Source organism: Lepus europaeus, chromosome 21 (assembly GCF_033115175.1).
Source record: "Lepus europaeus isolate LE1 chromosome 21, mLepTim1.pri, whole genome shotgun sequence".
In the NCBI taxonomy this organism is placed as follows: domain Eukaryota; kingdom Metazoa; phylum Chordata; class Mammalia; order Lagomorpha; family Leporidae; genus Lepus; species Lepus europaeus.
Window position 1 is genome coordinate 3,620,680 of NC_084847.1, and position 27,992 is coordinate 3,648,671.

The 27,992-nt window shown below is 57.3% G+C and overlaps 2 protein-coding genes across 10 annotated transcripts in view; one reads left to right on the forward strand and one right to left on the reverse strand.

Annotated features, from left to right (window-relative positions):
• The window catches only part of ANKS3 (ankyrin repeat and sterile alpha motif domain containing 3), a 46,170-nt gene that overhangs the window by 16,270 nt on the left and 1,908 nt on the right, over positions 1 to 27,992 (reverse strand). For 2 of the 5 annotated variants that reach the window (XM_062180545.1, XM_062180541.1), the window contains exons 1-5: positions 14,384 to 14,460; positions 11,305 to 11,476; positions 9,204 to 9,402; positions 8,916 to 9,037; positions 5,960 to 6,041 (exon numbers count right to left, since the gene is read on the reverse strand). In XM_062180545.1, the coding sequence (XP_062036529.1) occupies positions 5,960 to 6,041; positions 8,916 to 9,037; positions 9,204 to 9,402; positions 11,305 to 11,474 (573 nt within the window). In that variant the 5' untranslated portion in view covers positions 11,475 to 11,476; positions 14,384 to 14,460. Of the gene's footprint in view, positions 1 to 5,959; positions 6,042 to 8,915; positions 9,038 to 9,203; positions 9,403 to 11,304; positions 11,477 to 13,961; positions 14,074 to 14,383; positions 14,461 to 27,992 lie in introns of those variants that run through there. The other 3 variants (XM_062180544.1, XM_062180542.1, XM_062180543.1) reach the window with 3 other exon arrangements.
• On the forward strand, positions 14,774 to 26,960 carry DNAAF8 (dynein axonemal assembly factor 8). Of its 5 annotated transcripts, XM_062180551.1 has the most exons (9): positions 14,774 to 14,930; positions 15,584 to 15,734; positions 17,284 to 17,427; positions 18,519 to 19,022; positions 21,168 to 21,285; positions 22,290 to 22,431; positions 24,569 to 24,709; positions 25,089 to 25,205; positions 26,676 to 26,960. In XM_062180551.1, the coding sequence occupies exons 2-9, from the start codon at positions 15,633 to 15,635 to the stop codon at positions 26,956 to 26,958; spliced, it is 1,551 nt and encodes a 516-aa protein (XP_062036535.1). In that variant the 5' UTR covers positions 14,774 to 14,930; positions 15,584 to 15,632; the 3' UTR covers positions 26,959 to 26,960. The 5 variants fall into 5 exon arrangements, with proteins under 5 accessions (XP_062036535.1, XP_062036537.1, XP_062036538.1 ...); XM_062180553.1 differs by lacking the exon at positions 17,284 to 17,427 and having other exon boundaries at positions 18,516 to 19,022; XM_062180554.1 differs by lacking the exon at positions 17,284 to 17,427.

The window sequence follows — 27,992 nt, forward strand, 5'->3', positions numbered from 1 at the left end:
CATCCCAAATGGGTGCCAGTTCAGTCCTGGCTGTTCCACTTCCCATCTAGCTCCCTGCTAATGTCCTGGGAGAAGTAGCAGAAGATGGCCAGATGTTTGGCCCCTGCCATCCACAGGGAGACCTGAACGAAGCTCCCGGCTTCAGCCTAGCCCAGCACTGGCCATTGTGGCCATCTGGGGAGTGGACTAGTAGACAGAAGATCTCCTTCTCCCCCTTTCTGTTAACGCTTGACTTTCAAATAAATAAATCTTTAAAAAAAAATGTTCAGAGACCATAAACAGATTACCTAGAAGCAACAATCAATCTGCTAAAGAGGCAGGCCAAACATCCAGATGCCCCCGTGTGTCTGGGCCGTGGGGCTCCAGGAAGGCAGCCACAGCCCTCGCCTCCCTGGCAAAGAGCACAGGCACACGGCCTCCTCCGCTCTGGAGGGGCCATCAGGGACTGGGCGGCCCGCACTGCTCGCGGGCCTGTACCTGGCAGGGGAGCAGTCTAGCAGGTCACAGGCAAGGCGTTAACCAGGCCCCTCCCTCCCTACTTCCAGCGCTGGAGAGGAGGGCACTTGAGTTTCGGAGCTGTAAGAACCATGAATCTCTGTGAGAAGGAAGATTCTGTGTTCAGGAGAAACACACTGAGCGTTCAAGGGAGAAGGCCCATTATGTCCACAGCTCACTTTCAAATGGTTCCAAAAAGATAACACATATGTGTTATATGTGTAAATACTGAGAGGCTGATTTGAAAAATGAGGTGAGGGGCCCGACATTATGGCACAGCGGGGAAAGCTCCCCACTGCGATGCCGGCATCCCATATGGGCACCAGTTCACGTTCTGGCAGCTCCACTTCCAATCCGGCTCCCTGTTAATGGCCTGGAAGAAGCAGTGAACAACGGCCCAGGTGCTTGGGCCCCTGCACCCTCGTGGGAAACAAGATGAGGCTCCTGGCCTGAACCTAGCCCAGCCTGGCTATGGCAGCCCTCTGGGAAGTGACCCACTGTATGGAAGATTCTTTCCCTCTCAACTCTGATGTTCAAATAAATATTCTTTTAATGAGATGAAAGGTTAACATTTGGGGAATCTGGTACAAGCACAGATTCTTTGTACTATTTTGTAGCTTTTCTTTAAGCTGAAATTATCCTAAAATTTAAAATTTAAAACTTTAACAAATCCAATAAAATTTGTTTACCCTCGATACAAACTGCTATCCCAGACCCTTCTGGAAACCAAGGCCCAAGGAGGGCAGAATCTGCATGGTGGATAAACAGTCCCAAGCCTCTGATTTCCCCATGTTTTCCTTTTGAAAATATGTAGGTGCACTTGTCCCTTGTAACCTCCATTTGCCTTACTGAAAATCAAGCTCTAACTCAGAAGCAGAGGTTATGCTTTTTATGGTCCTGAGCGCTCAGCTGTGCACTCCCGACCCTTTCATGTGCCGTAAGGAATCCTAGTTCATGTCAGAACTACAGTCACAGTAATCACTGGGCTGCGCTGGACAGTTTATCCGTAAAACTGTGCTTGGGATGCCTACATCCCAAATCAAGGAACCAGTGTTCAAGTCCCACCTTTGCTCCTGATTCCAGACCCTGGGAGGCAGCAGTGGTCTCAGGTACGTGGGTCGCTGCCATCCACACAGGAGACCTAGAACGGGTTCTTAGTTTCCAGCTTCGACCTGGCCCAGCCCCAGCCATGTGGGCATCTGAGGAGTCAATCAACAAGGGGAGGTCTGTCTATATATATATATATATCTCTAACTCTCAAGTAAGGAAAAAAAATTAAAGAAAATATGGGGTCAGTGCTATGGCACAGCGGGTAAAGCCACCACCTATACTACCGGCATCCCACATGGGTGCCGGCTCAAGCTCTGGCTGCTCCACTTTTGATCCAGCTCCCTGCTAAAAGCAACAGAAGATGGCCCAAATACTTGGGCCACTGCACCCACAAGGGAGACCCAGAAGAAGCTCCCGGATCCTGGCTTTGCATAGGCTCAGCTCTGGCCATTGCAGCCCTTTGGGGAGTGAACCAGTGGACAGATCTCCCAATAACTCTGCCTTTCAAACAAAATAAATAAATTTTTTTTTTTTTTTACAGGCAGAGTGGACAGTGAGAGAGACAGACAGAGAGAAAGGTCTTCCTTTGCCGTTGGTTCACCCTCCAATGGCCGCCGCGGCTGGCGCACTGCGGTCGGTGCACTGCGCTGATCCGATGGCAGGAGCCAGGTGCTTATCCTGGTCTCCCATGGGGTGCAGGGCCCAAGCACTTGGGCCATCCTCCACTGCACTCCCTGGCCACAGCAGAGAGCTGGCCTGGAAGAGGGGCAACCGGGACAGAATCCGGTGCCCCAACCAGGACTAGAACCCAGGGTGCCAGCGCCGCAAGGCGGAGGATTAGCCTATTGAGCCGCGGCGCCGGCCTAATAAATAAATATTTTTGAATAATTTTATTTATCTATTTATTTGACAAGTAGAGTTATAGACAGTGAGAGAGAGAGACAGAGAGAAAGGTCTTCCTTCCATTGGTTCACCCCCCAAAATGGCCACTATGGCCGGTGCTGAGCCGATCCAAAGCCAGGAGCCAGGTGCTTCTTCCTGGTCTCCCATGCAGGTACAGGGGCCCGAGCACCTGGGCCATCCTCCACTGCCCTCCCAGGCCACATCAGAGAGCCGGACTGGAAGAGGAGCAACTGGGACTAGAACCCAGCACCCACATGGGATGCCAGTGCTGCAGGCGGAGGATTAACCAAGTGAGCCACGGCACCGGTCCCATAAATATTTTTTAAAATTAAAGAAAACAACGAATAATTATTTACAAAAAAAGAAACCCAAATGGCCCACCAAGATTTAAAGGTTCAACCTAACGCAATCAGGGAAGGCAAACGTCTACAGGAGACATGTCACCTGACAGCACATGCCATGAGCTGGGGGGGTGTGCAACCCACGAAGTGCAAAATCCTGTCTAGAGCGGGACAACCTGGGACCACACGGGGAAAGCAGACTCCCAGTGGCTGGTGAAATGCAGCTGCCCAGCACCAAGCACCCTTCTTAGAGAGCACACCCCAACTCCCCACCCATTCCCACACTCGGAGAATCCTCAACTGCAACCCTGCTGGGAAGAGCGAGCGGAGCAAGCAGCCAGTGTTCCCTGGGAAAACACAGGCTATGGGAGAGCCAGGGACAGGGCTGCCAGGGTGAGCGGCTGCCCCTGCAGCTGCCAGCACTCAGCTGAATGACACAGACAGGCCGGCTCGTCTACACACTGCTTAAGGATTCGGGGCACGTGTCATGGACAGGAAAGGCACATCCCAACCAACATCTAGAGGAGGCAGGCAGGTGGGATCAGACAGGGCTGCACAGAGGACCTTCCAGCAGCTTCCGAGCTGACACCGTATCTACATTTCACCAAGTCTTCTGCCGTGTGGATACGGCCACGCGTGTGTGCAGACATAGTGCAAAGGCTGCACGCGCTGGACATGATAGCAAATGGCTGGCATGCACCCAACTCTAGCTGCAGATGGCCACCCCACAGGGGAACAGCGTGTCACCATGAAAACAGTGGGAGCGAACTCTACCCGCCAACACAGCACAATCTGCGGAGTGGGAGCAATTGGCACGTGGGTGTACATGCAGACGCCCACGGGGTGAGCAGGGGACTCACGCATAGGAGTGAGAAGCAGGCTCCCCACGCAACTTCCTTCTCCAACTGCATTTTTACTAGGTGCAGAATATGTCTTTATTTGAAGGGTGGAGTGACACAGAGAGACACAGAGAGACTTCTACCCTCTGGTTCACTTCCCAAATGGCTACAGTGGCCAGGGCAGGAGCAGGCCAAAGCTAGGCGCCCAGAACTCCACAGGTCTCCCACAGGTGGCAGGGGCCTCAATAGTTGGCCATCATCCACTGCCTTCCCAGAAGCATAAGCAGGAGGCTGGCTCAGGAGCAGAGCATTGGGCCGGCACTGTGGCACAGAGGGTTAAGGCCTGACCTGCAGTGCCGGCACCCCATATGGGCACCAGTTTGAATCCCAGCTGCTCCACTTCAGATCCAGATCTCTGCTAATGTGCCTGGGAAAGCAGCAGAGGATGGCCCAAGTCCTTGAGCCCCTGCACCCACGTAGGAGGTCCAGAAGAAACTCCTGGCTTCTGATTTCCCATTAGCTCAGCTCCGGCAGTTGTGGCCATTTGGGGAGTGAACCAGCAGGTAGGTGGAAGACCTCTCTCTGTCTCTACTTCTCTCTGTAACTCTGTCTTTTAAATAAAGAAATCTTAAAAAAAAAAAAAAAAAAAAAAAAAAAAAGCTTTAAAAAAGCAGAGCACCCAGGACTCAAACTAGCAGCACTAAAAGCAGCGGCTTAAGCCACTGTGCCACAATGCCAGCCCTAGAACATTGTTATCCGCCTTCAAAGAAACCCTGTATCCCGCAGCCGTCACCCCCTCCCACTCTTCCCATCTCCCCAGACCTAGGTAAGCACTCATGTACTTTCTTTCCCATAAGGGCAATCACCAACAAGTGCTCCTGTGTCTGGCTCACTCGGCACTGCACACTCAGCCACGCCGCAGCAGGTGTCCACGGTTCTTCTTCAGTATGGCTGCGGAATGTGCAGCTACACAAACACACACTTCTTTCATTCATCGACAGAGAGCTGGGCTGTTTACTTTGTGGCCACTATGAATAATACAGCGATGGGTATTCGTGTACAAGTGTCTGTCAGTGTGTCAGCATTTCTCTTGGGCATATATCCAGGAGTGGAAATGACAGTCCTGTGGCCTGACCTGTGTGAAGAGCTCCCAGCCGTTCTCACAGCGTCTGCATCACCGTGCATCCCGTCGGCAGACAGGAGGGCATCCTCACAACACTCGCTGTGACAAGCATCCTACGGGTTTTGACTTGCGTCTTCCTGATAGCTAATGATGTCAGCCATTTTTTCATGTTCTTATTGGCCATCTGTATACCTTCTTTTTTGTTTTTTTTTTTTTTGTCTGTTTGTTTAATCTTCTTAGAAATGTATTTATTTGAAAGTCAGAGAAAAAAAATTCTCATTCACCGGTTCACTGCCCAAATACTGGCAACGGCCAGGGCTGAGCCAGCCGAAGTTGGAAGCTTTTGCCGAACGCAAAGTTGGAAGCCAGGAACTGAACCCAGGTCTCCCAGGTGGGCGGCAGGAACCACCTGAGTCATCTTCACTGCCTCCCAATGTCCCCATTAGCAAGAAGCACAGGCAAGGATCAAGCCAGCTGCTCTGGTGTCTTAACTGCCAGGCTGAAGCCTGGCCCCGTCTGTATCCTTTCTGTCGTATACAAATCCTTTGCCCATCTTGTCACTGTTCTTTGTAGGACCTATTAAATTCAAACTACGAGCACCAGCAAACCCTCTTGTAGAAATAAAATACACAAATCATTGCAAGTATGTGAAAGCTGCGTGGAAAAGGGGTATTTCCTAAAGCACCGTTTCTAACTGTGAACCGTCACAAACCTCAATTTCTACTGAGACATTACGTCATAGATTGCAGAATACTGTAGAAGGACAAAAATCACAAAGCAAATACACACAGAATCCCATTATGTCAAACAAACAAACAAACAAACTGGTCTGTCGGTGCCTCAGACGCCGCCGACACAGCACGGGGAAGTCCCCGAGCGGAGTCCGTCCCCCGGGGAGCACGTCTCTGCCCTCTGCCTCCTCAATGCTGTCTTCCTAAGTGATGGGACTGTGAGTTTCACTGACTTACTATTTCTCCACACTTGTAAAACAACAGCATTTTCTAAATCTTTACAGGAGTGTCTGTTTCCACTCCTTCCTGCGCTTGCAATTCCTGTGCGCCAACGAACACGGCATCCACAGGCACCAGTGAGGTTGACAAGTCGGGCAAGGGCGGTCATTTCCCATCACAGCGAGGTCCTGCGGCGCCTGACATTCAGTGCCGACCCCTCACTTGCCCACACATACGCTGGCCATCAGGGGCACTTACGTGGTTCAGAAAATACTGCACGATTATCTCGTGGCCAGCAGCAGCCGCCTCCATCAAAGGGGTGAATCCATACACAGGCTCCCTGTAAGGCAGGCCACAGTCAGGTTAGAGCGCGCAGTGACAGCAGCAGCAGCCTGCCGAACGCAAAGCCAAGTTGGCACGTGAGTCGCCATCGTGAGCAGAGGTCAGCCTGTCTGTCCGTCTCCCCTGAGAATGACCGAGGGAGACGACAAAGACGGACACGCACACATCAGCTTCACTAACTCCCCTGGCGTCCAGCCCCAGCACTGGTCTTTTTGTCCCGAAGACAAATCCTCCTTTCTTCCAGGCTACTGCAACTGGCCAGCTGCTATATCTCCACTCCTTCCTCTCAAACAGCAGCTCCCTGCTCACAGACAGCTGGTATCTCCATCCACTTTCCCAAATCCCAGGTTTCCTGTTCAGTATCCCCCCAAAGCACTCCTGGGTTCTGTCTTCACCATGCTTACTGCCTGAAGCTTATTTCTTGTGCCTGGTTATCATTAACTCAGTGGTGTCCTAAGAGTGTTTCTTAACCCTGACTGTTTTGTTATTGTCTTCAAGATAGGAACCGGACCAGCACTGAGGTGCGGTGGGTTAAGCCACTGCTTGCAACACCAGCATCCCACACCATATCGGAGCACTGGTTTGATTCCTGGCTGCTCCATTTTCAATCCAATTTCCTGTTAATGTTCCTGGGAAGGTAGTAGAAGATGGCCCAAGTGCTTGAGCCCCTACCACCCATGTGAGAGATCCTGATGGAATTCCTGGCTCCTGGCTTCAGCCTGGCCCAGACCTGGCTGTTGCAGCCATTTGGGGAGTGAACCACTGAATGAAAGAATGAAAATTCTTTCTTTCTTCCTCTAATTTTTTTTTTTAAGATTTATTTTATTTACCTGAAAGGCAGAGTTACAGAGAGAGGTAGAGCCGGGGTGGGAGGGGGTGGGAAGAGGTGCGTCTTCCATCCGCTGGTTCACTCCCCAAATGGCCACAATGGCTGGAGCTGAGCTGATCCAAAGCCAGGAGCCAGGAACTTGTTCCAGGTCTCTGACGCAGGCACAGAGGCCCAAGGACTCGGGCCATCTTCCACTACCCTCCCAGGCAACAGCAGAGAGCCAGATCGGGAGTGGAGCAGCCGGGACTTGAACTGGTGCCCAAATGGGATGCTGGTGCTGCACGCTAGGGCTTTAACCCGCTGCACCACAGCACCGGCCCCCTAATTTTCAACAAAGGACAGTAGCCCTGCTAATTCATTCTAAGACATTTTTCATTTTGATATCTCTGAGGACAGAATGGGTCTCAAAATCAACAATTAGAATGTTTACTAGCAGCACGCTGTTTCTTCCTTTCTTTCCATCCGTGTGTCTGTCTCTCTGGCACCCACAATGACGTATGCCTTACAACAGATCACATACACTAGAGGCCCCATCAGGTGGATGCTGGGTCGGCACCTGCTGTGTTTAAACTGGATTATCACCATGATGTGCTTTAGACAGCAACACTACTTCCAGCTTAGGAAACTCGCGATTGTTTTCTTTCCTTTTTTTTTTTTTTTTTTTTTTGACAGGCAGAGTGGACAGTGAGAGAGACAGACAGAGAGAAAGGTCTTCCTTTGCCGTTGGTTCACACTCCAATGGCCACCGCAGCCAGCACCCCGCGGCCGGCACACCACGCTGATCCAAAAGCAGGAGCCAGGTGCTTCTCCTGGTCTCCCATGGGGTGCAGGGCCCAAGGACTTGGGCCATCCTCCACTGCACTCCCGGGCCATAGCAGAGAGCTGGCCTGGAAGAGGGGCAACCGGGATAGAATCCGGCGCCCCAACCGGGACTAGAACCCGGTGTGCCGGCACTGCAAGGTGGAGGATTTGCCTGTTAAGCCACGGCGCCGGCCTGTTTTCTTTCTTTTTTTTTTTTCTTTTCTTTTTTTTTTTTTTTTTTTAATTTTTTTGACAGGCAGAGTGGACAGTGAGAGAGACAGACAGAGAGAAAGGTCTTCCTTTGCCGTTGGTTCACCCTCCAATGGCCGCCGCGGTTGGCGTGCTGCGGCCGGCGCACCGCGCTGATCCGATGGCAGGAGCCAGGTGCTTCTCCTGGTCTCCCATGCGGGTGCAGGGCCCAAGCACTTGGGCCATCCTCCACTGCACTCCCTGGCCACAGCAGAGAGCTGGCCTGGAAGAGGGGCAACCGGGACAGAATCCGGTGCCCTGACCGGGACTAGAACCCGGTGTGCTGGCGCCGCAAGGCAGAGGATTAGCCTAGTGAGCCGCGGCGCCGGCCATCTTTTTTAAAGATTAATTTTATTTTAATTCCATCCACTGATGGAAGACATTCACTCCCCAGATGGCTGCAACAGCCAGAGCTGAGCTGACCCAAAGCCAGGAGCTTCTTCCAGGTCTCCCATGTGGGTGCAGGGGCCCAAGGACCTGGACCATCCTCCACTGCTTTCCCAGGCCATAGCAGAGAGCTGGATCGGAAGTAGAGCAGCTGGAACTTGAACTGGCGCCCGATTGGGACGCTGGCGTTGCAGGCTGGGACTCTAACCCGCTGCACCACAGTGCCGGCCCCATCACTACTGCTTTCAAAGCACCAGCTCACCTGACATATACAACAAGCAAGAGACAAAGGAATTGACACTCAACATAGGACTTATAAACGTCACTCTCTACCACAGGCCTGTGGCGTGCAATAAAACACGGACTTCCTAACACCTACGACAGGGGTGATACGGTCCTCAGCTCTCACATACAGAGCATGAGGCTCACGGCACCTAAAGCGATGCACCCCATGTTACCCACATGTTTCACGTCTGGGAAGCCACACAGAGGACGACTCATCAGGGCGGGGTGGCCCTGAGCTCTCTTCTGCTGTCTCTACGGCTGCCCTCCTTAGTCACTCCAGACCCAGGCCCATCCCGTAGTCACTGAAGATTCGGTCATCACCTGACATTGGCATTAGCTCCGCTGTCCAAGAGGAACTTGACCATCTGCTGGTGCCCAGCACTGGTGCAGTGGAAGAGGGCAGTCCAGCCCTGAATGTCTTTCATCTCGAGTTCCGCCCCTTGCTTCAAGAGAACACAGAATGCTGGTTATGGCCTCATCTCCTCTGCGTGGGCAGGCGGCCTCCAGGCCGTTAGCTGAAAGAACGGAAGTGATTACACAAGCACACGCACACGCGGCCTGCGGCGCTTCAGCCTCTGTCAGGGCGGCTGGGGAGCCCCTCTAGCTCACCTGGAGGAGAAAGTAGGCGATGCTCTCATTGCCACAGCTGGAGGCCAGCATCAGTGGAGTCTGCCCTTCTGGGGTCGGCACATTCACACTCACCCCCGCCTCGAGCAGCAGGTGCACGATGGTATCGTGTCCAATGTAGGAGGCATACATCAGCGGGGTCCAGCCACCACCATTCTTCTTATTCAAATCTAACTCTCGCCTAAACAAACACAAGATATGCTAGACACGCCCCACTGTCTCAGACATGGGGTTCACCCCTGGGGGCCAGGCCAGGTGGCATGGGACAAGCTGATAGAAAGCGGACACTCTGTGATTCACGGATCACATGGATCAGGGAAGACAGGCAGGGGAATGTCTCCAGCTGCCTGCGGGCCTGCGTCTGGCACAGCCTTAGCACGTGTCTCCCTCTGCCTTTTCCATCTCTCCTCTTTCACACCAACAACAGACGGTCCTCAGCCAGAGGTCATCTGGCGGTCTAGAGGTATCGCTGGTTATCGCAGCTGGGGAGGGAAGAGCTACTGGCACTGAGCAGGTGGCAGCCAGCATCCCACAGTGCACAGGACAGCCCCTGACCTCAACACTCAACAGCACTGGGGTCGAGACACCCTGCCCCCACCCCCACCCAGAGCAGTGAGCAAAGAGGAAGGGGCTCAGCAGGAGGCCAAGCCCCCCTGCAGCTGGTTTCTGCACAAAGATTCTGGAACACCTGTGGCCAAAGAACACAACATTTCCCACTGACTCCCTTTACAAGTCTGAAAAGACGTTTTCCCACAGGAAAAGCAGTATGAGCATCTCAGGCCAGAGTGTGGCGCTGGATATGGGGGCTCCATGTTAGATGACCCCCAAGACCAGCTGACGCCCCGCAGGCCTTCCGCTTCCACAGCGCGTGGCTCCAGTGCCCACGCATCTGGGCCTCTCCTGTATTCACATGACAAGCTTCTCCTACTGAGCTTCTCCATCTTGAAGGTCTACAGTGGCATCCACTGGTCTGGAGAGCTGCACGGAGCTGCCCCTGGGGTCCACCGGGAGCTGTCTCCTCACGCCAGGGCCCCTCTTCCTCTATGTAGCTCAACTCCACGGGCAGAGGGCAGAGCCAGCACCTCAGCAAAGCAGCTCTCAGGGGGTTCTCACACCTCCCGCTCAGCCGGATTCCGCTCCAATCCTACCCAGCCTGGGCTTCCTGTGAGCAAGCCTCCATCTAGCCAGTGTGCAAATCCCAGGCGGACAGCAACACTCCCTCCTCCCCCATGGAACCGTCGGAACTACGCTTGACCACCTAAGAACTGTGCCCTGTGAGGAGGCGCTGACCGCACACGCTGAGGCCACCTGGCAAAGCAGTACCACAAACTCCCCTCTCCCAAGGGCATCTGCACACCCAGTGCACGTGACCAATTAAGCGACTTGGAACCCAAGACCTGGGACTTCCCGAGGCTCACGGGAGTGGGACAGAGATTCTCTTCTAAGTTATCACATGAGGAATGGGAAGCAGAAAGCATGGTGAAACACAAGGGTGTGGAGGAGAGGAGACAAACCCTCCTCCAAAAATTAGGTTAACATCACAATGTGCTATGAGCAAGACACAGCATGGGCCCTGCCGTGGGCTTTTCATTGTACTGGGACGTAATATTCACACATGGGTTACAAGAACCGGTAAGTGAGCAGTGGGGCCAGGAGCCTTCCTCCCGAGGGGAGCGGCGCCCAGCTTCTCGCCTCTGTGGCAGAACCCAGAGGGGAGAGGGCCCTGGGGCTAAAATGAACCCCTGGGGAAATAAGGCTCAGGCCATTCCTTTCCATCTTGACTTATTTTCTAGCATTTCTACAATCAGTGAAAACCACAAAATTACTCTGGTTAAAGTATATTGTAAATTAATGTTAATAAACTAAGACCAAAGTTTAAACCATCTTTTTCTTCCTAAAAGTAACAAAAGTGCCCCAGTGTCAGTCACCACGGATAGCTGCCTGGGATGGGCAGGGCTGACCGATCCCACAAGGCCTCAATGCCCACGCCTGTGTGCGAAGCCCCACGGAGCGGGGTCTGCAGCGGCTGAGATGCTACTCCATCAAAAAGTGAGTCGAGGGAGCATTTCCCAAGGCCTCTTACCTCTGCACACACTCCTTCACCACCTCATACTGGCCGATGGACGCAGCTGTGTGAAGATCCAAGGGGACGTCCAGCTCCTCGCGGCTGACCAGTGCACCTGGCCCGTGCCACATGGACAGGCTGCGGTTCAGGAGTTCCGGCTCACTGGCCTCATCGCTGAGCTCGGACATCTCTGTGGAGGGAGGCCAGGGGTTAGCTCTTTCCTTCTGGGTTGTTCAGGGAGTGAACTGGGCAGTTACACTCCCACCAGAGGCAGGCTGCTACGTCCTACCCTATCAAAGGGACACCTGCTGCAGTCAACCCCGGGACTGACACAGACACCTTCTCTCCTCTCGTCATTAAATAGTCACAGCGAGGGCAGCTCAGTCACACGCACGGCACGGGGGGCTTCCTACCAGACAGACAGGAGCACACACAGCGCCTCACTGACCACGGGATGCTGGCCTTCGCTGACCAACAGGCCCCATACTGTGGAAGGGAACTGTCCAGAGCTCCAGGACCCTGACAGCCTCTTAGATGGGCAGAGAAAAAAATGCTAACTGGGTCATCTGATTGGATCAGTGCCTGGCTGTGCGGGGAAAGAACCCCGGACTTGGGGTGAGACCAAAACAGTCCTGCAGCTAAGCAGCTCCAACCCCCAGTTCTTTGTCGTCTAATGCGGACAGCAGAAACAAGAACTGACGCTGGGGGCCACTGTCACACCTACAGGGAGGAGTCGGGAGAACAGACACCCACGACACCCACACAGGGAGTGCCACCAGCAACGCAAGAAGCCAAGAGCTGAAGTGTGTTGTCCATGAATGGCTCTGAAATGCACCAGGCTAAATGGAAGAAGCCACTCAACAGGCTGCCTGCGGAGTAATTCCATTTATGGTGCATTCTGGGAAAGGTAAAACTCAAGGGTTAGAGGCCAGGTCACTAGTACCAAAGGGCAGGGCTGACAGACAACAAAGTGCAGCAAGAGGGAACTGGGGGTAAGGGGGCGGCACTGCGGTGTAGTAGGTTAAGCCTCCACCTGTGGCGCTGGCAACCCATATGGGTGCTGGTTCAAGTCCCGGCTGCTCCACTTCTGATCCAGCTCTCTGCTATGGCCTGGGAAAGCAGTGGAAGATGGCCCAAGTCCTTGGGCCCCTGCACCCCTACAGCAGACCCAAAAGAAGAAGCTCCTGGCTTCCTAGTAGCCCAGCTCTGGCCGCTGCAGCCATTTGGGGAATGAACCAGCAGATGGAACATCTTTCTCTCTGTCTCTCCCTCTATCTCTAACTCTGCCTCTCAAATAAATAATCTTAAAAAACAAAACAAAACAAAACAAAACACAGAGGGAAGGTTGGAAGAGACAGACCCATTCTTTAACTTGGTGGTGGTGGACCTGGAACTATGCAATGCTCAAATCTCATAGACCTAAATACCAAGACAGATTTTACTGTGAGTAAATCTTAAATATAAACTTGCTTTTTTTTTTTTTTAAATGGAAAGCAGGTCCCCACCACAGAGACCAGGATGGGACTGAGAGCGCGGTCAGACAGGAATGTGTCCACACACCCCTTGAAAGTGGGAGCGATGGGGGAACCCAGCGGAGTGACATGTTCCCCAAGACAGGACAACCCCAGTCACTGCAGCATCCGTGACCGTGACAGCGTTCAATCTGGGAAACCTCCCCAGATCAAGGCCGCACCAACAGCTTCCTAGCAGAATCCTTGGGCCCAGGAGTGACAGGCAGCACGCGCAGAACAGTTAGAAGAACGACGGCCTGAAGGGGCCGTGTGGCTCACAGAGCTCCACAGAGAAGGCTGCCTCTCCTGTGGTTCTTCCTCCGCCTCTCCATCAGAGAAGCACATCCTGGGAGGGAGCAGCCAGCTGACGTACGGGGCTCAGGTCGCGTTCTGCGCTCTCAGTTCAGCCTGGCCCAACCCCAGCTGCTGGGCATCTGGGGAGTGAACCAGTGGAGGAGAGGTCCCTCTCCAGGTATCTGTCTGTCTCTCCCTGTTTTTTGTTTTTTTTTTTTAAAGCTGCCAAGCAGTCTTCCTAGTACTGGTGACAGTCCCAATGGCCAAACAACAAACAAGCCACCAATCTCAGGGACAAAGACTTTGCAGGGCCTTGGCGAGAGTATCCGGGGCAGAGCCCAGGTCACACGGCCCCTCCCTTCGCAGGGGAGCACCTGCACCCAGAGCCCTCCCGGCCAGCAGAGCACGGCTCAAATCAAACAGGCTGGGAGCCAATCCATCCCTCCAGCCTCCTCTGGGCTCTTCTCTCCTTCAAAGTCTGGGGCCAGCACTGCAGCGGCACTGGCAGGGCCGTCACCTGTGGTGTCAGCATCCCATGTGGGCGCTGGTTCGAGTCCCGGCTGTTCCACTTCCGATCCAGCTCTCTGCTGTGGCCTGGGAAAGCAGTGGAGGATGGCCGGAGTGCTTGGGCCCCTGCGCCCATGTAGGGGGCCTGGAGGAGGCTCCCGGCTGGGATCAGCTGGGCTCTGGCCATTGAGGCCATTTGGGGAGTCACCAACGGATGGAGGATGGAGGCTCACTCGCTCTGGCTCACTCTCGCTCTCTCCACCCTACCCTCCTCCCTCCCTCTGACTCTGCCCTTCAAATAAATACATCCTAAAATATAAAACAAGACAGAAAACCCTCACCCCCCTTTCTCCCTCCACTTACTGGACACTCACTGGCACCCCGAAGCGCTGAGGGGCCAGGGGGCAGGAGAAGGCGGGCCCAGGGCGAGGGTGCTCCGGCGACTCCCTTCACCCGCCACCCCAGCAGGGTGCCCTGGCACGGCGTCCAGAACTCTGCGCTCGCTCCGGCCTCCCCGCTGTCCACCTCAGACACTGCCAGCACCTGGTCCTCTCGTAAGACTCCCACTCCCACGACCACAGCGGGCCGCTCGCTCGCAGGCCCCCGGAGGGTCCCGGGCCGACTAGCCGAGCACCTGCCGCCACCGACGGCCCCCGACGCCGCCGGCACCGGTTCCCCCCCGCGAGCGCGCCGGCGTGTGCGACCCACGCCTCAGCGGCGGCGGCAGGGGCTGAGCCCTCCGGGCGCGCGGCAAACAGGCGCAGGGCAGCAGGTGCCGAGCCTACCTGAGCTGGGCCTCAGGCCCCGGGCCGCGCTCGGGCCCCGGCCGCCGCGTCCCCTCGCCTGGCCGCCGTCCCCGGCGCCGGCCGCCGCCGCAGAGCCCGGTTCCCGCGGCCCGACTCCCGCCCCGGAAGTGGTTGCCGGGGGCGCGGAGCACGCCGGGACACTCGTGTAGTCCACGCCGGGCCAGCTCCCGCGTTCCGTAGAATCCGCCCGTCGCTCACCCAGACCTTCCGGTCAGCTCACCCAGCTCGCCGAGTGGCGCACGGAGCAGCCAATGAGCATGCAGAGCCCGCCTTTCCCCGCCCCCCACTGAGGAGCGGGCCAATCATGTTGCAGGAGAGGCAGGAGGCGCCAAGTCCTGAGAGACGGTGGGGGCGTCGGGGAAGGGGAGAGCGGTTAGCTGTCCGGTGACCCAAGGGTCCGCGAGGGGGGAGTCCCGAGGCGGCCATCAGCCTCAGCAGTTGCGCTGCGACTCGAGGGGGCGAACCAGAGTGACGCGCCGGACGCTGTCAGGACCGCGCGGGGAGGGGAGGTGGAGGCGAACCCGACGTGAGTGGCCTCGGGCCTCCCGCAGCTGGACGCGGGCAACGGGCCGGGAGAGGGAGGAGAAAGGGCGAAAGGCCGTCCTAATCCTCAGCTTTGGGATTTACAGTCCCGCCCCCCACCCCAGTCCCCGAGTCTGTTGGCGTCTGGTTACCACAGCAACCGGCCGCCTCGCGGCAGGGGGCGGGGCTAACGGGCCGCCGCCCAGAAGCGGACCCGCAGCCGAACCGGGAGCCGGAGCGCCCCGCTTTAGGCCCTCCGCGCTCACCGCAGACTCCCCGCTGCAGGTCGGGGCCTTCCCCATTCCCCTGAGCCGCTGGGCGCGCCCTCCCCTCCACCCTCCCCTGCCTGTCCCGCTTGTCCACACTGGTCCTCCTACCCCCGTGGTGGCCTCGCCTGTGCGCCCGACGTGCCACGCAGAACCCCGGTTCCGAAACCCGCGGCAGGCCCAACGTGTGCGTGTGCTTGTACACATGGTGCCATAGATCGTTTGTTACATGTCTATGTCACCTATACAGATGGTCACACCCGGGATGCTGTGTGCAGCCTCCACCTGTTACAGGTGGGCGCACACGCATGGCACCTGGCTCTGAGGTCCCAGAGTCTGTGTTCCTCTTCCCACCCCGTCCCCTCGCACCTCACCCCCGTGCGCTCCGCAGGGCCCCTGCCATGAGACCACACTGAGAACGTCGGTGAGCCTGGGCCCCCATGGCCTCCACAGACAGACACCTGGCGCCCTCACCGGGCTCCCCCTGGGACGCCATCCTCCAGGCTGTCAAGGACCAGCTCCCTTCTCTGGACTCCTCCTCGGTGAGCAAGGGCTTTCTTCCCGGGCCCGGGACGCGCGTCAGGCAGGATCGGCTCTGGGGGGCTCCGCTCTGCAGGCTTGCCCCTCGGGCCCGTGGACTTGGTTTTCACGTCACTCTAGGTCCTGGGGCCGTGCCTCAAGCTGCGTCTCCCGGTTCCTCCTTCCCAGAAACACCTACTGGTGCCCCGACCTGCACCCGGGTCAGCTTGATCTCCTGCTCCTCCCACTCTGCTGCTGTGCTGGTCCCAGCTCTCCGCTGGGCCTGAATGGGGCCAGGGCTACCACCGCGAGTGGGGACCACCCCAGGGCCTCAGGAGAGCCCTCGAGGGATTCCCTAGCCGTGGGCTGGGTCACTGAGGTGGCCCTGAGGATGCTGACCACCGGCTCCTCCGCACACAGCCTGGCCGTGGGCATGCAGAGCAAGGGCTGGAAAAGTACTGAGCTGGGCCTGGATCCTGTGTGGGCACCCGAGCTCCGGGGACTCGAGGCTCTGTCCAGGCCATGGCGAGGCTGAGGAGCACCGTGACCCCAGCACTCGGCGCCCGGTCTCTCGCTCCGAGGTGGGCAGACCAGCATAAGGCCTTTCCCCAATAGAGGACACTCAGGCTCTAAAAAAGCAGTGAGCCGAGGCGGGCGTGGCACACGTCCAAGTGCCGGTCCGAGGCCCACCTGCTCCACTTCCCATCCACCTTCCTGCCGAGGCATGATGGGAGGGCAGCAGATGATGGCTTAAGTGCCTGGGCCCTTGCCACCTACAGAGGAGACTGGACAGAGTTCCAGACTCCTGGCTCGCACCTGACCCAGCCCTGGCTGCTGAAGGCATTTGAGGAATGAACCAGCAGATGGAAGACATCTCTCTCTCTTGCTCTCACTGTGCTTTTCAATTAGGTGCAAAGAAATAAACATTTTTAAAAGTTTGGTTGCTGGCCGGCGCTGTGGCTTAACAGGCTAATCCTCCACCTTGCGGCGCCGGCACACCGGGTTCTAGCCCCGGTTGGGGCGCCGGATTCTATCCCAGTTGCCCCTCTTCCAGGCCAGCTCTCTGCTATGGCCCGGGAAGGTAGTGGAGGATGGCCCAAGTCCTTGGGCCCTGCACCCGCATGGGAGACCAGGAGAAGCACCTGGCTCCTGGCTTCGGATCAACGCGATGAGCCGTCCGCAGCGGCCATTGGAGGGTGAACCAACAGCAAAAAGGAAGACCTTTCTTTCTGTCTGTCTCTCTCTCTCACTATCCACTCTGCCTGTCCAAAAAAAAAAAAAAGTTTGGTTGCATTTTAAAAGATAAATACATTTAATCGTTCAAGAATGATGGCTTGAGACCACGCAGCTACCACCTCACGCAGCACCTGCTGTATGCCGGGCTCAGGAGCAGCAGGTGCCATAAGGTGGTACCGCTGCACCCACTGCTAAGTCCTTGGCCCTTGCAAAGGGCACGGGATCTTCCCCAGGTTCTCCCGGCAGCAGGGCTGGGCCGGATGGGTGGGGAGGGGACACTGGGGCCCTGTGGCTCTCCCTCTGCTCTGTAATCCAGGAACCCTCGTTTGTCCACAGTCAGACAGCGGGGAAGAGGAGCCGTTCGTCTTCCAGAGAAAGGAGAGCATCCTGATTCCAGACCTTTCGGACGAACTGGTTGAAGTTGGGGCCGGTGGCATAGAGTCTGGGGCCTGGGTCCCTGCTGAAGGGCCTCCTCCCGAGGTCCGTGGGGCAGAGGTTCCGGGGCATCACTGGGTCTCGGAGGAGACCCTACACAGCAGTGGGACTCTGAGATGGGTCAGACTACCACCTGGCCTCTCCGGAGCCCAACACCTAATCGCCACGCATCTCCCTTCCGGGGACCTGCTTTTCTGTTTGACTTTGCCCCTGGCCCACCCACTTGCCCCTCCTGCCCTAAGCTCTCTGGCCGCTAATGTCCCCCGCTTGGCTCGGCTGGCACGCAGCAGGTGCTCCCTGGACAACTGCTGCATTGCTGGCACTTACCGTGGGGAGTCCCAAAGGAAGAAGGTGTCGATCCCATGAACACCCAAGCAAATGAGCCAGGAAGTTGATTACCAAATGCCTGCATACTCCCGCACCCCAGAGCTGTTTCCCATCTCCTGTGCCCCCATTTCCCAGGGCCTCAGGGAAGATCAGGAACTCCATCGAGGGTTAATGGTTTGATGCTGGCAACCAATAGCCGCCTTTGAAACTAGAACCCATCCATCAGCTTTCATCACTGGGCAGGCCCCAACCCGTCAGACCCGGTCAGCTCTCCTTGATGTGTTGTGGGGAAGTCTCCTGTTTGCTGTGGAAAAACCATAGCACTGTAGCCTACTGCCAAGGTGGGGGGTTGGGGGGGCCTGCCCTCAGCTCACATCTGCCCAGCACTGCTAAGCAGGTGCTTGGGGCTGGAAACCAATCAACTCTCCATCACTCACTGGCCCAGCCAGGCCTGTGAGCAGATCTGAAATAACCCCAGGGCAACGAGAAGTCTGCGCTGGGCCAGGGAGAACGATGCCCGCAGGGCCATTTCACGTGTCTTCATTCCTGCAGTTCACTCTGGCAACTCTGTGTGCAGCTTTTCTGTTTTCTTCAATTTGGGCTGGGGAGGGGCTGCTGACAAGCAGTTTCTGTTTGGAGGAATGAATCACATTTTGGAAATAGTGGCGGTGGCTGTGTCAGAGTCATTGAATTGTGCACTTAGCATAAAATGGAGATTTTTACATTATGTGTTTATCTTAGCATGAAACAAAAAAGCCCTAATGTACTTGTTTTGAGGATGTGAGCTGAGGCTGTTTCCTCGCTAGCAGCTTCTGGTGCCTGTGGAACTGGCCACGCAGCCTGGGAGTGGATGGACAACAAGGATGGAGGATTCAGCCGCTGGGAAAGGAAGGAGCCCCAGTCCACCTTTTGCGAGCTGTGGTGAGATCAGCTGTCTTCCCAGGACAGCCACAGAGACCCCCATGAGGCTGGAAGCTGACCTTGGGAGCAAGTCTTTGAACACCCAAGGGTCCCAGAGTCCCCCCTGGGCTCCACAGGGAGAAGCCACCCTCCCCCTCCAAGAAGGAGGCCGAGAGACAGAGCCCCCCGGCACTGCACCTCCAGACTCTGCAAGCCGCAGGGCCCTCCGACGGGCCAGGAGGAAAATGATTGAGGAGGACATACTCCAGAAAATGACCCGAGACACCCAGGACCCAGTCTGCAGTGACCAAAGCTGGGCCAAGGGGGCGCCCTGCCAGGCTGCTCAGTCAGGTCCCCGCCCAGAAGTTCCTCCTGCAGGGGCTCAGCAAGGACCGCTGGTGCTCTCGCTCCAGGTAAGTGCCCCCTGCTTCCTCAGACCTGCGCCTGTAGCAGGGCCACCTTCCCAGTGCACTGGGGCTGGAACCAGCTGGCCTGCTTGGGACCCGAGGCCCAGGGTCCCAGGTCCACCAGGGCAAGCAGCCAGTCTCATGGTGGTGGGGGTGGCCCCAGCAAGGGGCTCATCCTCCAATCAGAGTTCATGAGAATGCAGGAGTGAGCAGATCCCAGCCTCAAGAGAAAACAGAAGACCAGTCCCAAGCACATGCTGATAAACACGGGCAACCAGGCTCAGCTTCCCGGGTTGGGAAAGCCCTCATCCTGGCCCAGCTCAGCGCACCTGTTCATGCTGGCTCTAGCGCGTCAGTGAGAGAAGCAGCCGGTGTGCCGAGGTCAGGAGAGATTTGCATTCTGTCCAGCGTGGGGGAAGAGGAGAGCCCCGACTCAAGCAGCATGGGAGCTGCAGAGTTGCTGCCTTTCTGGCCAGGACAGAGAGAAGCCCTCACACCCAGGTCACAGGTGAAACAGGTGGGCTCGCTCAATTGTGCAAACCAAGGTACCCTCCCTGGGCAGGCAGCGTCTCCCGGAACACCATTCCACCCTGTGTCCTATGGACACATTTCAGGTTCCTTTTTAAAAAGATTTATTTACTTGGAAGTCATTTTTAAAGACATAGTTTATTTATTTGAAAGGCACGGTGACAGAGAGAGGAAGAGACAGAAGAATCTTCTACCCACTGGCTCATTCCCCAAAAGGAAGCAACACCCAGGTTTGGACCAGGCCAAAGCCAGGAATCTGGAACTCCATCCTTGATCTCCCACAGAGGTGGCAGGGGCCCAAGTACCTGTGCCATCTTCCTCCGCCTTCCCAGACAGGGAAGCTGAGTTGGAAGTGGGGTATCTGGGGCTTGAACCAGCACCCCGATATGAGATACCAGTGTCACAAGTGGCAGCTTAACTCTCTGTGCCACAGTGCTACCCCTTGGGTAATTTTTCTTAACAACCTACAGAGAACTGGCACCGAGGTCCCCACAGTCTCTTTATTTACTGTTTAACTAAACTGTTCTTTCGGTTCTGCTCAGCCCTGACAACTTGGATTTTTCCTCACCCCAGGGCTGCAGACAAAGGTCACACATAACAAACACTCCCTCCCTCCCTCATCACACCCTCCAGCCTGAGCTCCTGCCCAGAACAACTTATTTCTTTTTCTTTTCTTTTTTTAAGATTTACTTATTTATATGCAAAAGTTACAGAAAGAGAAAGACATACACAGAGAGAGAGATATCTTCCATCCACTGGTTTACTCCCCAGGTGGCCACAACAGCCCAGGCTGGGCCAGGCCAAAGCCAGGAGCTAGGAGCTTCTTCCATTCCCCTACATGGGTGGCAGGGGCCCAAGCGCTTGGGTCATCTTCTACTGCTTTCCCAGGCGCATTAGCAGGGACCTGGATCAGAAGTAGAGCAGCAGGGACACAAACCGGCACCCAAATGGGATTCTAGCATCACAGGTGGCAGCCTAACCTGCTGTGCCACAATGCTGGCCCTGAACAACTTTTTATTGTTTTCAAGATTTTGTTTGCTTATTTGAGAGGTAGAGCAACAGACAGAGAGAAGGAGACAGAAAGGTCTCCCATCTGCTGGTTCAGTTGATACTAAGCCAGGAACCTGGAGCTTCCTCTGGGTCTCCCATGTGGGTACAGGGGCCCAAGCACTTGGGCCATCCTCTACTGCTTTCCCAGGCCATAGCAGAGTTGGATCAGAAGAGGAGCAGCTGGGACTCGAACTGGCACCTATATGGGATGCCGGCACTGCAGGTGGAGGCTTAGCCCACTGTGCCACAGTGCTGGCCCCCACAACTTGTTTCTTAAAAGAGCAGGATGTTTTAACCCCCAGAGTCTGTGCTTGTTGGAACCTGAACAGTTTTTGTAATGACATGGATTTCTTTCCGGTCAAACATCTCTGCACTACAAACAAAGGTATTACACAAAGCAAGAAACACAGGCCCACCTTTGTGACAGGCTCAGTCTGTTATCCCTGGTGAGGGCAGGCACCTGGGCCTTGACTGGTGCCCACCCCCCCGCCGCCACCGCCCCAGTCCCCACTGCTGGGACCGCGGGCGCGTGGGCCTCCCGCAGCCCTGTAACTGCTGCTCTCGTTCTTTCAGCAACTGGAAGAGTGGGATTTGGATTACGTCCTCCAGAGCCTGGCGGGGCCAGAGGACACCCAGGGAAACCACGTACCTGGAACGGCATGGTGGGCGGCTGACCTCTTCCAACACCAAGGTCTGATCGGGAATCCTCACAAGCCGCTCCCTCCAGGGCCTCCCTGTGACACAGGGCCACAGGGTGGGGCTGACCAGCCCTGCGGCCAGGCCACACATTTGCTCTCTGCCTGCTCGACCCCTCTCTGTCCTGAACACGGGTGCACACACATGGTGCCAGTCCTTGACAGACTTCACTTGCTGAACACACGCATGGCCCCTGCCTCCTGGCTTTCCTCCCCTCCTCCTGGAGGAAGGTGAGTCCTGCCCCCGCGCTGCTTTCCACAGCTGCTCCCATGGCCCTGCTGAACGGGGGCCAAGGATGTCATCTCCTCGCCTGCACTGCCGCCGCCTTGCAGGGGCTGCAGCAAGGGCCCTGCCGCTCCCAGAGCTGTGCGTTTCTAACGCAGGCCTCACAGCAGATGTGGAGGGCCAGACCCTCCCCGAAGGCAGGTGTGTGGGGAGTGGACCCCCTTCACGGAGGCACTGTGGCAGAATCTTTTCCATTTTAAAGGCACACAACCCAGAGTCAAGCCATTCCACTTGGGAAATCTTCCCTAAACACACACACACACCCTAGCAGGTAAAAATGTGTATTCAAGACTATGAAGCATTGTTGCCTAAAGCTGTGAGCACGGGGAAACAGTCCATGCTCAGAAGCAGTGAGCTGAGTCAGTCCCCCATGATGCTGTGCAGGGCAGGGCAGGGGGGTCGCCAGGAGACACCTGGAGTGTGGAAAGACACGGCTCAGCGCATGGAAGCAGCCGGGAAAGCCTTGAAGGGGCTCAGGACTGTCACTGCAGAGTGGCTCCTGGCAGGGAGGAGGTGGCTCCTGCTCACAAAGATGCCGCTCCCTCAGCCCTGCAGAGCCCGAGCCCAAGCCCTATCGAGCCTGAGTCGAGAGGGCTGGGGCAAGGGTGCGAGTGAGCCCACGAGGAAACCCAGGGGGTCCTGAGGCTCAAGAGTCTGGGTCAGTAGAGGGCTGAGTGCCCACTTAGCAGCCTCCTCTCCCCTGGTGACCCCCAGGGCACACGGTGTGGAGAGACGAGGAGGAGTTCATGGAGCAGCTGGCCCTGCTGAGTGCCTGCCAGTCCACCGTCTCCACCTCTGCCCGGAGGGTGCCTGCCCACACTCCCCAGGAAGTCGAGGAGCAGGAGGCCGGAAGCAGGTGGGACTTGGCCAGCTGTGGCCCGTGTTGTCTGGGACCCGTCAGTGGTCGAGCACCTCTGGGGCTGCTGTGGGTCAGCTGCTCATGTGCATTTTCTCACTGGGTCTCTTGCAGGCAGACGGTCCTATTATCCCCCAGCTTATAGAAGGGGAAACTGAAGCCCAGAGGCTCTGACTCTCCTCAGCCGTAAAAACCAGGGCTAGAACTCCAGCCCCAAAGCACCAGATCTTGCCCCAAACCCTATCCCCAGGGCCTCCCTGGGAGCAGAAGGGTTATCACAGGACGCTGCCCCTCTGGCCACCATTGATTGGTCCAACCCTGGGCTTGTGACTCAGTCAGCCCAATCAGAGCCTTCCTTGGGATTTTGCAGTCTCTGCAGGGGTGGAGGGGCTGTGGGAAAGAGGGAGGCGCTGCAGTGAGGAGGGGTGGAGGGGCTGTGGGAAAGAGGGAGGGGCTGTGGGAAAGAGGGAGGGGCTGCAGTGAGGAGGGGTGGAGGGGCTGTGGGAAAGAGGGAGGGGCTGTGGGAAAGGGAGGCGCTGCAGTGAGGAGGGGTGGAGGGGCTGTGGGAAAGAGGGAGGCGCTACAGTGAGGAGGGGCGGAGGGGCTATGGGAAAGAGGGAGGCGCTGCAGTGAGGAGGGGCGGAGGGGCTGTGGGAAAGAGGGAGGGGCTGCAATGAGGAGGGGTGGAGGGGCTGTGGGAAAGGGAGGCGCTGCAGTGAGGAGGGGTGGAGGGGCTGTGGGAAAGAGGGAGGCGCTGCAGTGAGGAGGGGTGGAGGGGCTGTGGGAAAGAGGGAGGCGCTGCAGTGAGGAAGAGTGGAGGGGCTGTGGGAAAGAGGGAGGCGCTGCAGTGAGGAAGAGTGGAGGGGCTGTGGGAAAGAGGGAGGCGCTGCAGTGAGGAAGAGTGGAGGGGCTGTGGGAAAGAGGGAGGCGCTGCAGTGAGGAGGGGTGGAGGGGCTGTGGGAAAGAGGGAGGCGCTGCAGTGAGGAGGGGTGGAGGGGCTGTGGGAAAGAGGGAGGCGCTGCAGTGAGGAGGGGTGGAGGGGCTGTGGGAAAGAGGGAGGCGCTGCAGTGAGGAGGAGTGGAGGGGCTGTGGGAAAGAGGGAGGCGCTGCAGTGAGGAGGGGTGGAGGGGCTGTGGGAAAGAGGGAGGTGCTGCAGTGAGGAGGAGTGGAGGGGCTGTGGGAAAGAGGGAGGCGCTGCAGTGAGGAAGAGTGGAGGGGCTGTGGGAAAGAGGGAGGCGCTGCAGTGAGGAGGGGTGGAGGGGCTGTGGGAAAGAGGGAGGGGCTGCAGTGAGGAGGGGTGGAGGGGCTGTGGGAAAGAGGGAGGCGCTGCAGTGAGGAGGGGTGGAGGGGCTGTGGGAAAGAGGGAGGGGCTGCAGTGAGGAGGGGTGGAGGGGCTGTGGGAAAGAGGGAGGCGCTGCAGTGAGGAGGGGTGGAGGGGCTGTGGGAAAGAGGGAGGCGCTGCAGTGAGGAGGGGTGGAGGGGCTGTGGGAAAGAGGGAGGCGCTGCAGTGAGGAGGGGTGGAGGGGCTGTGGGAAAGAGGGAGGCGCTGCAGTGAGGAGGGGTGGAGGGGCTGTGGGAAAGAGGGAGGCACTGCAGTGAGGAGGGGTGGAGGGGCTGTGGGAAAGAGGGAGGCGCTGCAGTGAGGAGGGGTGGAGGGGCTGTGGGAAAGAGGGAGGCGCTGCAGTGAGGAGGGGTGGAGGGGCTGTGGGAAAGAGGGAGGCGCTGCAGTGAGGAGGAGTGGAGGTGGGGCCCGGTGGACCCCTGCTCTTCCCACGCTTCGGTGGCTCCACTGTCTTCTAGAATCCGAGTCAGTGAAGTCCCCTTTACACCTGAGCTAGCTGGGAGTGCGTTTCTGTGCCTGGCAACCAGACGTACCCAGCAGCCATGGCCAGACCTACACTGGACCCTTGAAGTGTGGCTGGTGTGAGGGAATAGCTTAATGTACTCACTTAATTTTAACTCGCTTAAATGTTTAAATAAGCCACTGCTGGATAGAGCCAATGTGTCTGAAGTGGCCGCTGACGTGGAGTGGGCGCTCACTCAGTGGTGGCCACGAGCGCTGGGCTTCGACAAGCCCAGCCCAGGCCTCCGTAATCGCAGGGAAGTGGCCCAGGGACCCCTGTTTTTCTCGTCTCAGGTGTGCTCTGACAAAGCCAGGCTTCCAGGCTGAGCCGGGCCAGAAGGCAGCCGAGGGCATGAGGCTGAGGATGGAGCCTCCCACCATCTTCATCGATCTGCGGCAGACGGAGCCAGCAGGCCACCCCCGGTCCCCAGAAAGGTGCAAGGAGCAGTGACCACCAGGCACTTGCCGGCTGGCCTCAGGAGGCATCCCGCAGTGCCTGCTGGGAAGAAAAGGCCTTGTGAAAGCCTGGGGCATTGTGGGGCTACGACCTGGGCCTCACTTGGTCGCCTGTGGGGAGGGACGCAGAGGCAGAGGGCAGATGCTCTCAGGCCGAGCTCTATGGAAACTTCGTGTAGACTGATGCCATCACTCTACACCCTGCTTCACCACTTGGCAGGGAGTCCCTTTACCCTTTGGTTTTGGCTGCCTGCCACGCCCCCTGCCCTGGGATACCAGGGTGGCTCAAGTCTGGTGGCAGCTGGGCCCGGCTGGTGGACGGGGCACATCCAGTAAGCTCATGTCCTCTCCTCCCCAGCTCCAGCCACAGCTCCTCTGACAGCGAGGAGGAGGAGGAGGAGGAGGAGGAGACGGCAGCTCTGGGAGACCAGCAGGGCCCTGCGGAGAGGGCATGTCCTTCCTCCCAGGGGCTCAGGTAACCAGGCCGTCCTGCTACTGTGGAATGCTCCCTCTGCCCACCTGCTCTAGGTCTTGCACCCTAGAGAGGGCGGCACCGGTCTAAGAGGTGGGGCCTGGCACCCGCCTCTTATCCTGGCCTCAGGACACCCTCGAGGCTACAGGCTGCCCTAGCCCACTCTTGAGGAGGGCTCAGTCCCCCTTCTCTGAAAAGCAGCTCTCCAAGTTGACGTTGCTCCTGCTACTGAGAGGAGGAGCCGGGTGGGGTGGAGGTGAGGGCTGCCAGGCAGGGAGGAGAGGCCTGGGTGAAGCAGGGTGCTCAGGTCTGGGCCTGGCAGAGGAGGATCACAAACACCTGCAGCCCGGCAAAGCCTGTGGCTCCTCTGGGGAGCGTGAGGGTCTGCTCCTCCCCTAGTGAGGTGGGGGCATTACAGGCAAAAGCACAAGGGTGCGGGCTGAGTGACCAGCGGGTCTCCTGTGGGAAGCCTCTGCCATGCTGCAGGCACTGCGACTACCCAGTGCCGCTCTGGGCGCAACCTGGCGTGTCTGCGGCCCCCCTCTCAGCAGCATCTCCGGTGGTCGGGGCTGCAGTATGCCAGGCAAGCTCCAGCTCCCAGTGGCAGGCAAACTGAGCACCTACTAGGCGATCAAACGACCTGGGCTCTGAGCCAGGTGCTGCTTCCTCTTACCCCGTGGGGACCTGCTGCAGATCACTGTGCCATTGCGAAATGGGGGGATTCTCAGTTCCTGCCCCCAGTGAGTCGAGGCAGCACACGGAAGTGTGCAGCAGGCGGCAGCTGTCTGGACGGTCCAGGCTGTGGGACCTCCGGAATAGCCCCTCCCATGCTGACTAGATGCCAACTGCCCCACATCACTGGGTAGCTGAAATCATGTTTGGTCTTTATATTCCTTTCTAGAATTATCCATCAATTTATTTATTTTTTGAAAGAACAACAGAGGAGAAGGAGAGGCAGAGAGAAAGAGATATTACACCCATTGGTTCATTCCCCAAATAGCAACAATGGCAGGCCAAAGCCAGGAGCCAGGAAATCCTTCCTGGTCTCCCACAGGGGTGACAGTGGCCCTAGTACTTGGGCCGTCTTCTGCAGCTTTCCTAGGCAGGGAAAGCTGGATCAGAGTGGGACACAGGTCTCAAATCAGCGCTCCTACATGGGATGCCAGCGTCGCGAGCAGCAGCTTAACTTGCTATGCCACACACTGGCCCCTCAATCAGATCTGTAACCAGCTTAAACCTAAATTTGGAAGTGGAACTCAGGAAGGTGGATGGTGGGGTTGCCTTTCCTCTTGGGTGGGAGGTGAGTGTTCGGGCCCCCACGTGACGAGGTCTTGCTGCACCCACTGAGCTGAGCAGGGTGGGAAGCCACGAGCATCAGGCACCCCCCTGGTTCCCGAGCACAACCCAGCAGCTGAGCCTCAGTCACTTCCTTATTTAATGGGAGCCGAAACCACCTGGATTTACCCATCACAGGGCCTGCACCGGGAAGAGTCAGCTTCTCCAGCAGCTCAGGGCATTCCGGAAGGGGGCGGCTCAGCCAGGGCCGCCTGCTAGCGACGGCTGCCACGGGCAGAAGGCCAAGATCCCTGAAGACTCGGCTGGATCGGGAACTGGCCGGAAACAACATGTGAAACTCTGGCCTGAGGTACAGAGAGCTCAGGCCACACCCCCAGGGGGACGTCCCAGGGCCCTGGGAGACCCTCTAGGGCCAGGGACAGCCAGGGAGGCTCTGGTGCCTCCTCTGGGTCAACCATAGATGGATCTGGTACCGGGGTCTGAGAAGAAAGTCAGGCAGTCTTTCCATGGAGCCAGGCCTGGTGGTTCCCTCTGTCCACATGCCTGCATCAGCGGGTACCTCAGTGGGGCAGGGACCCTCACTTGGCCTGTCACTCAGCCCTCCGTTAGAATCCAGTCGTGACACTGCCTGCACTTAGAGCAAAGATGTAAACAGAGATGTATACACAAAGCACAACTACAACCCTGGAGGCAAAATGACGCCGATCCCCCAAAAGAGACAGGAAGAAGAGGACGAGGTGGCTGCTGGTGCTGGGACCACGAGGCCTCTTCACCTTTGTCCACTCCCTCCCCTTTCCTGTGACTCCTGCCGCACAAGGTCTTTTTCTCAGAGAAGCAGAGCACTCTCCTCAGCCTGATGCTCTGGTTCCCGGGGCCCTGCTCCTCTGTGTTCCTCAGTGAAGCTACGCACGTGCACACCAAGAGCCGCTTGAAATGGAGGCAGCAGCAGACATTTCCTGCTCCCTGTTTTTTTTTCTTTTAACCCAAGTACAAAGGAACACTCAACATTCTAACGCCCAGGAACTGCCGTGAGCAGGGAGCAGCGCCCCCCCACCTTGTCACTAACCAGATAACCAGGGAGAGGGGCCGCCAGCCGAGGACCCTTCGAGGACCCTTCGCCCGTTACCCTGGAGCTTGATCCTCCAGCCTCCTGCCCCCAGGCGCGAGTGTCCCAACAGGCAGGAGCCCTGACCCGAGGCACCTGCATTCTCTTGTCTCCAGGATGCTGCCTCCCCACCCCCTGCCCCGTGGGGAGAGCAGAGCAATCAGGGTCATCTCGGGCCCTACACACCATGGGCTCCTACACACCACGGGCTCCTACACACCATGGGCCCTACACACCACGGGCTCCTACACACCATGGGCCCTACACACCACGGGCTCCTACACACCATGGGCCCTACCCACCATGGGTTCCTACACACCACGGGCTCCTACACACCATGGGCCCTACACACCATGGGCCCTACACACCACGGGCTCCTACACACCATG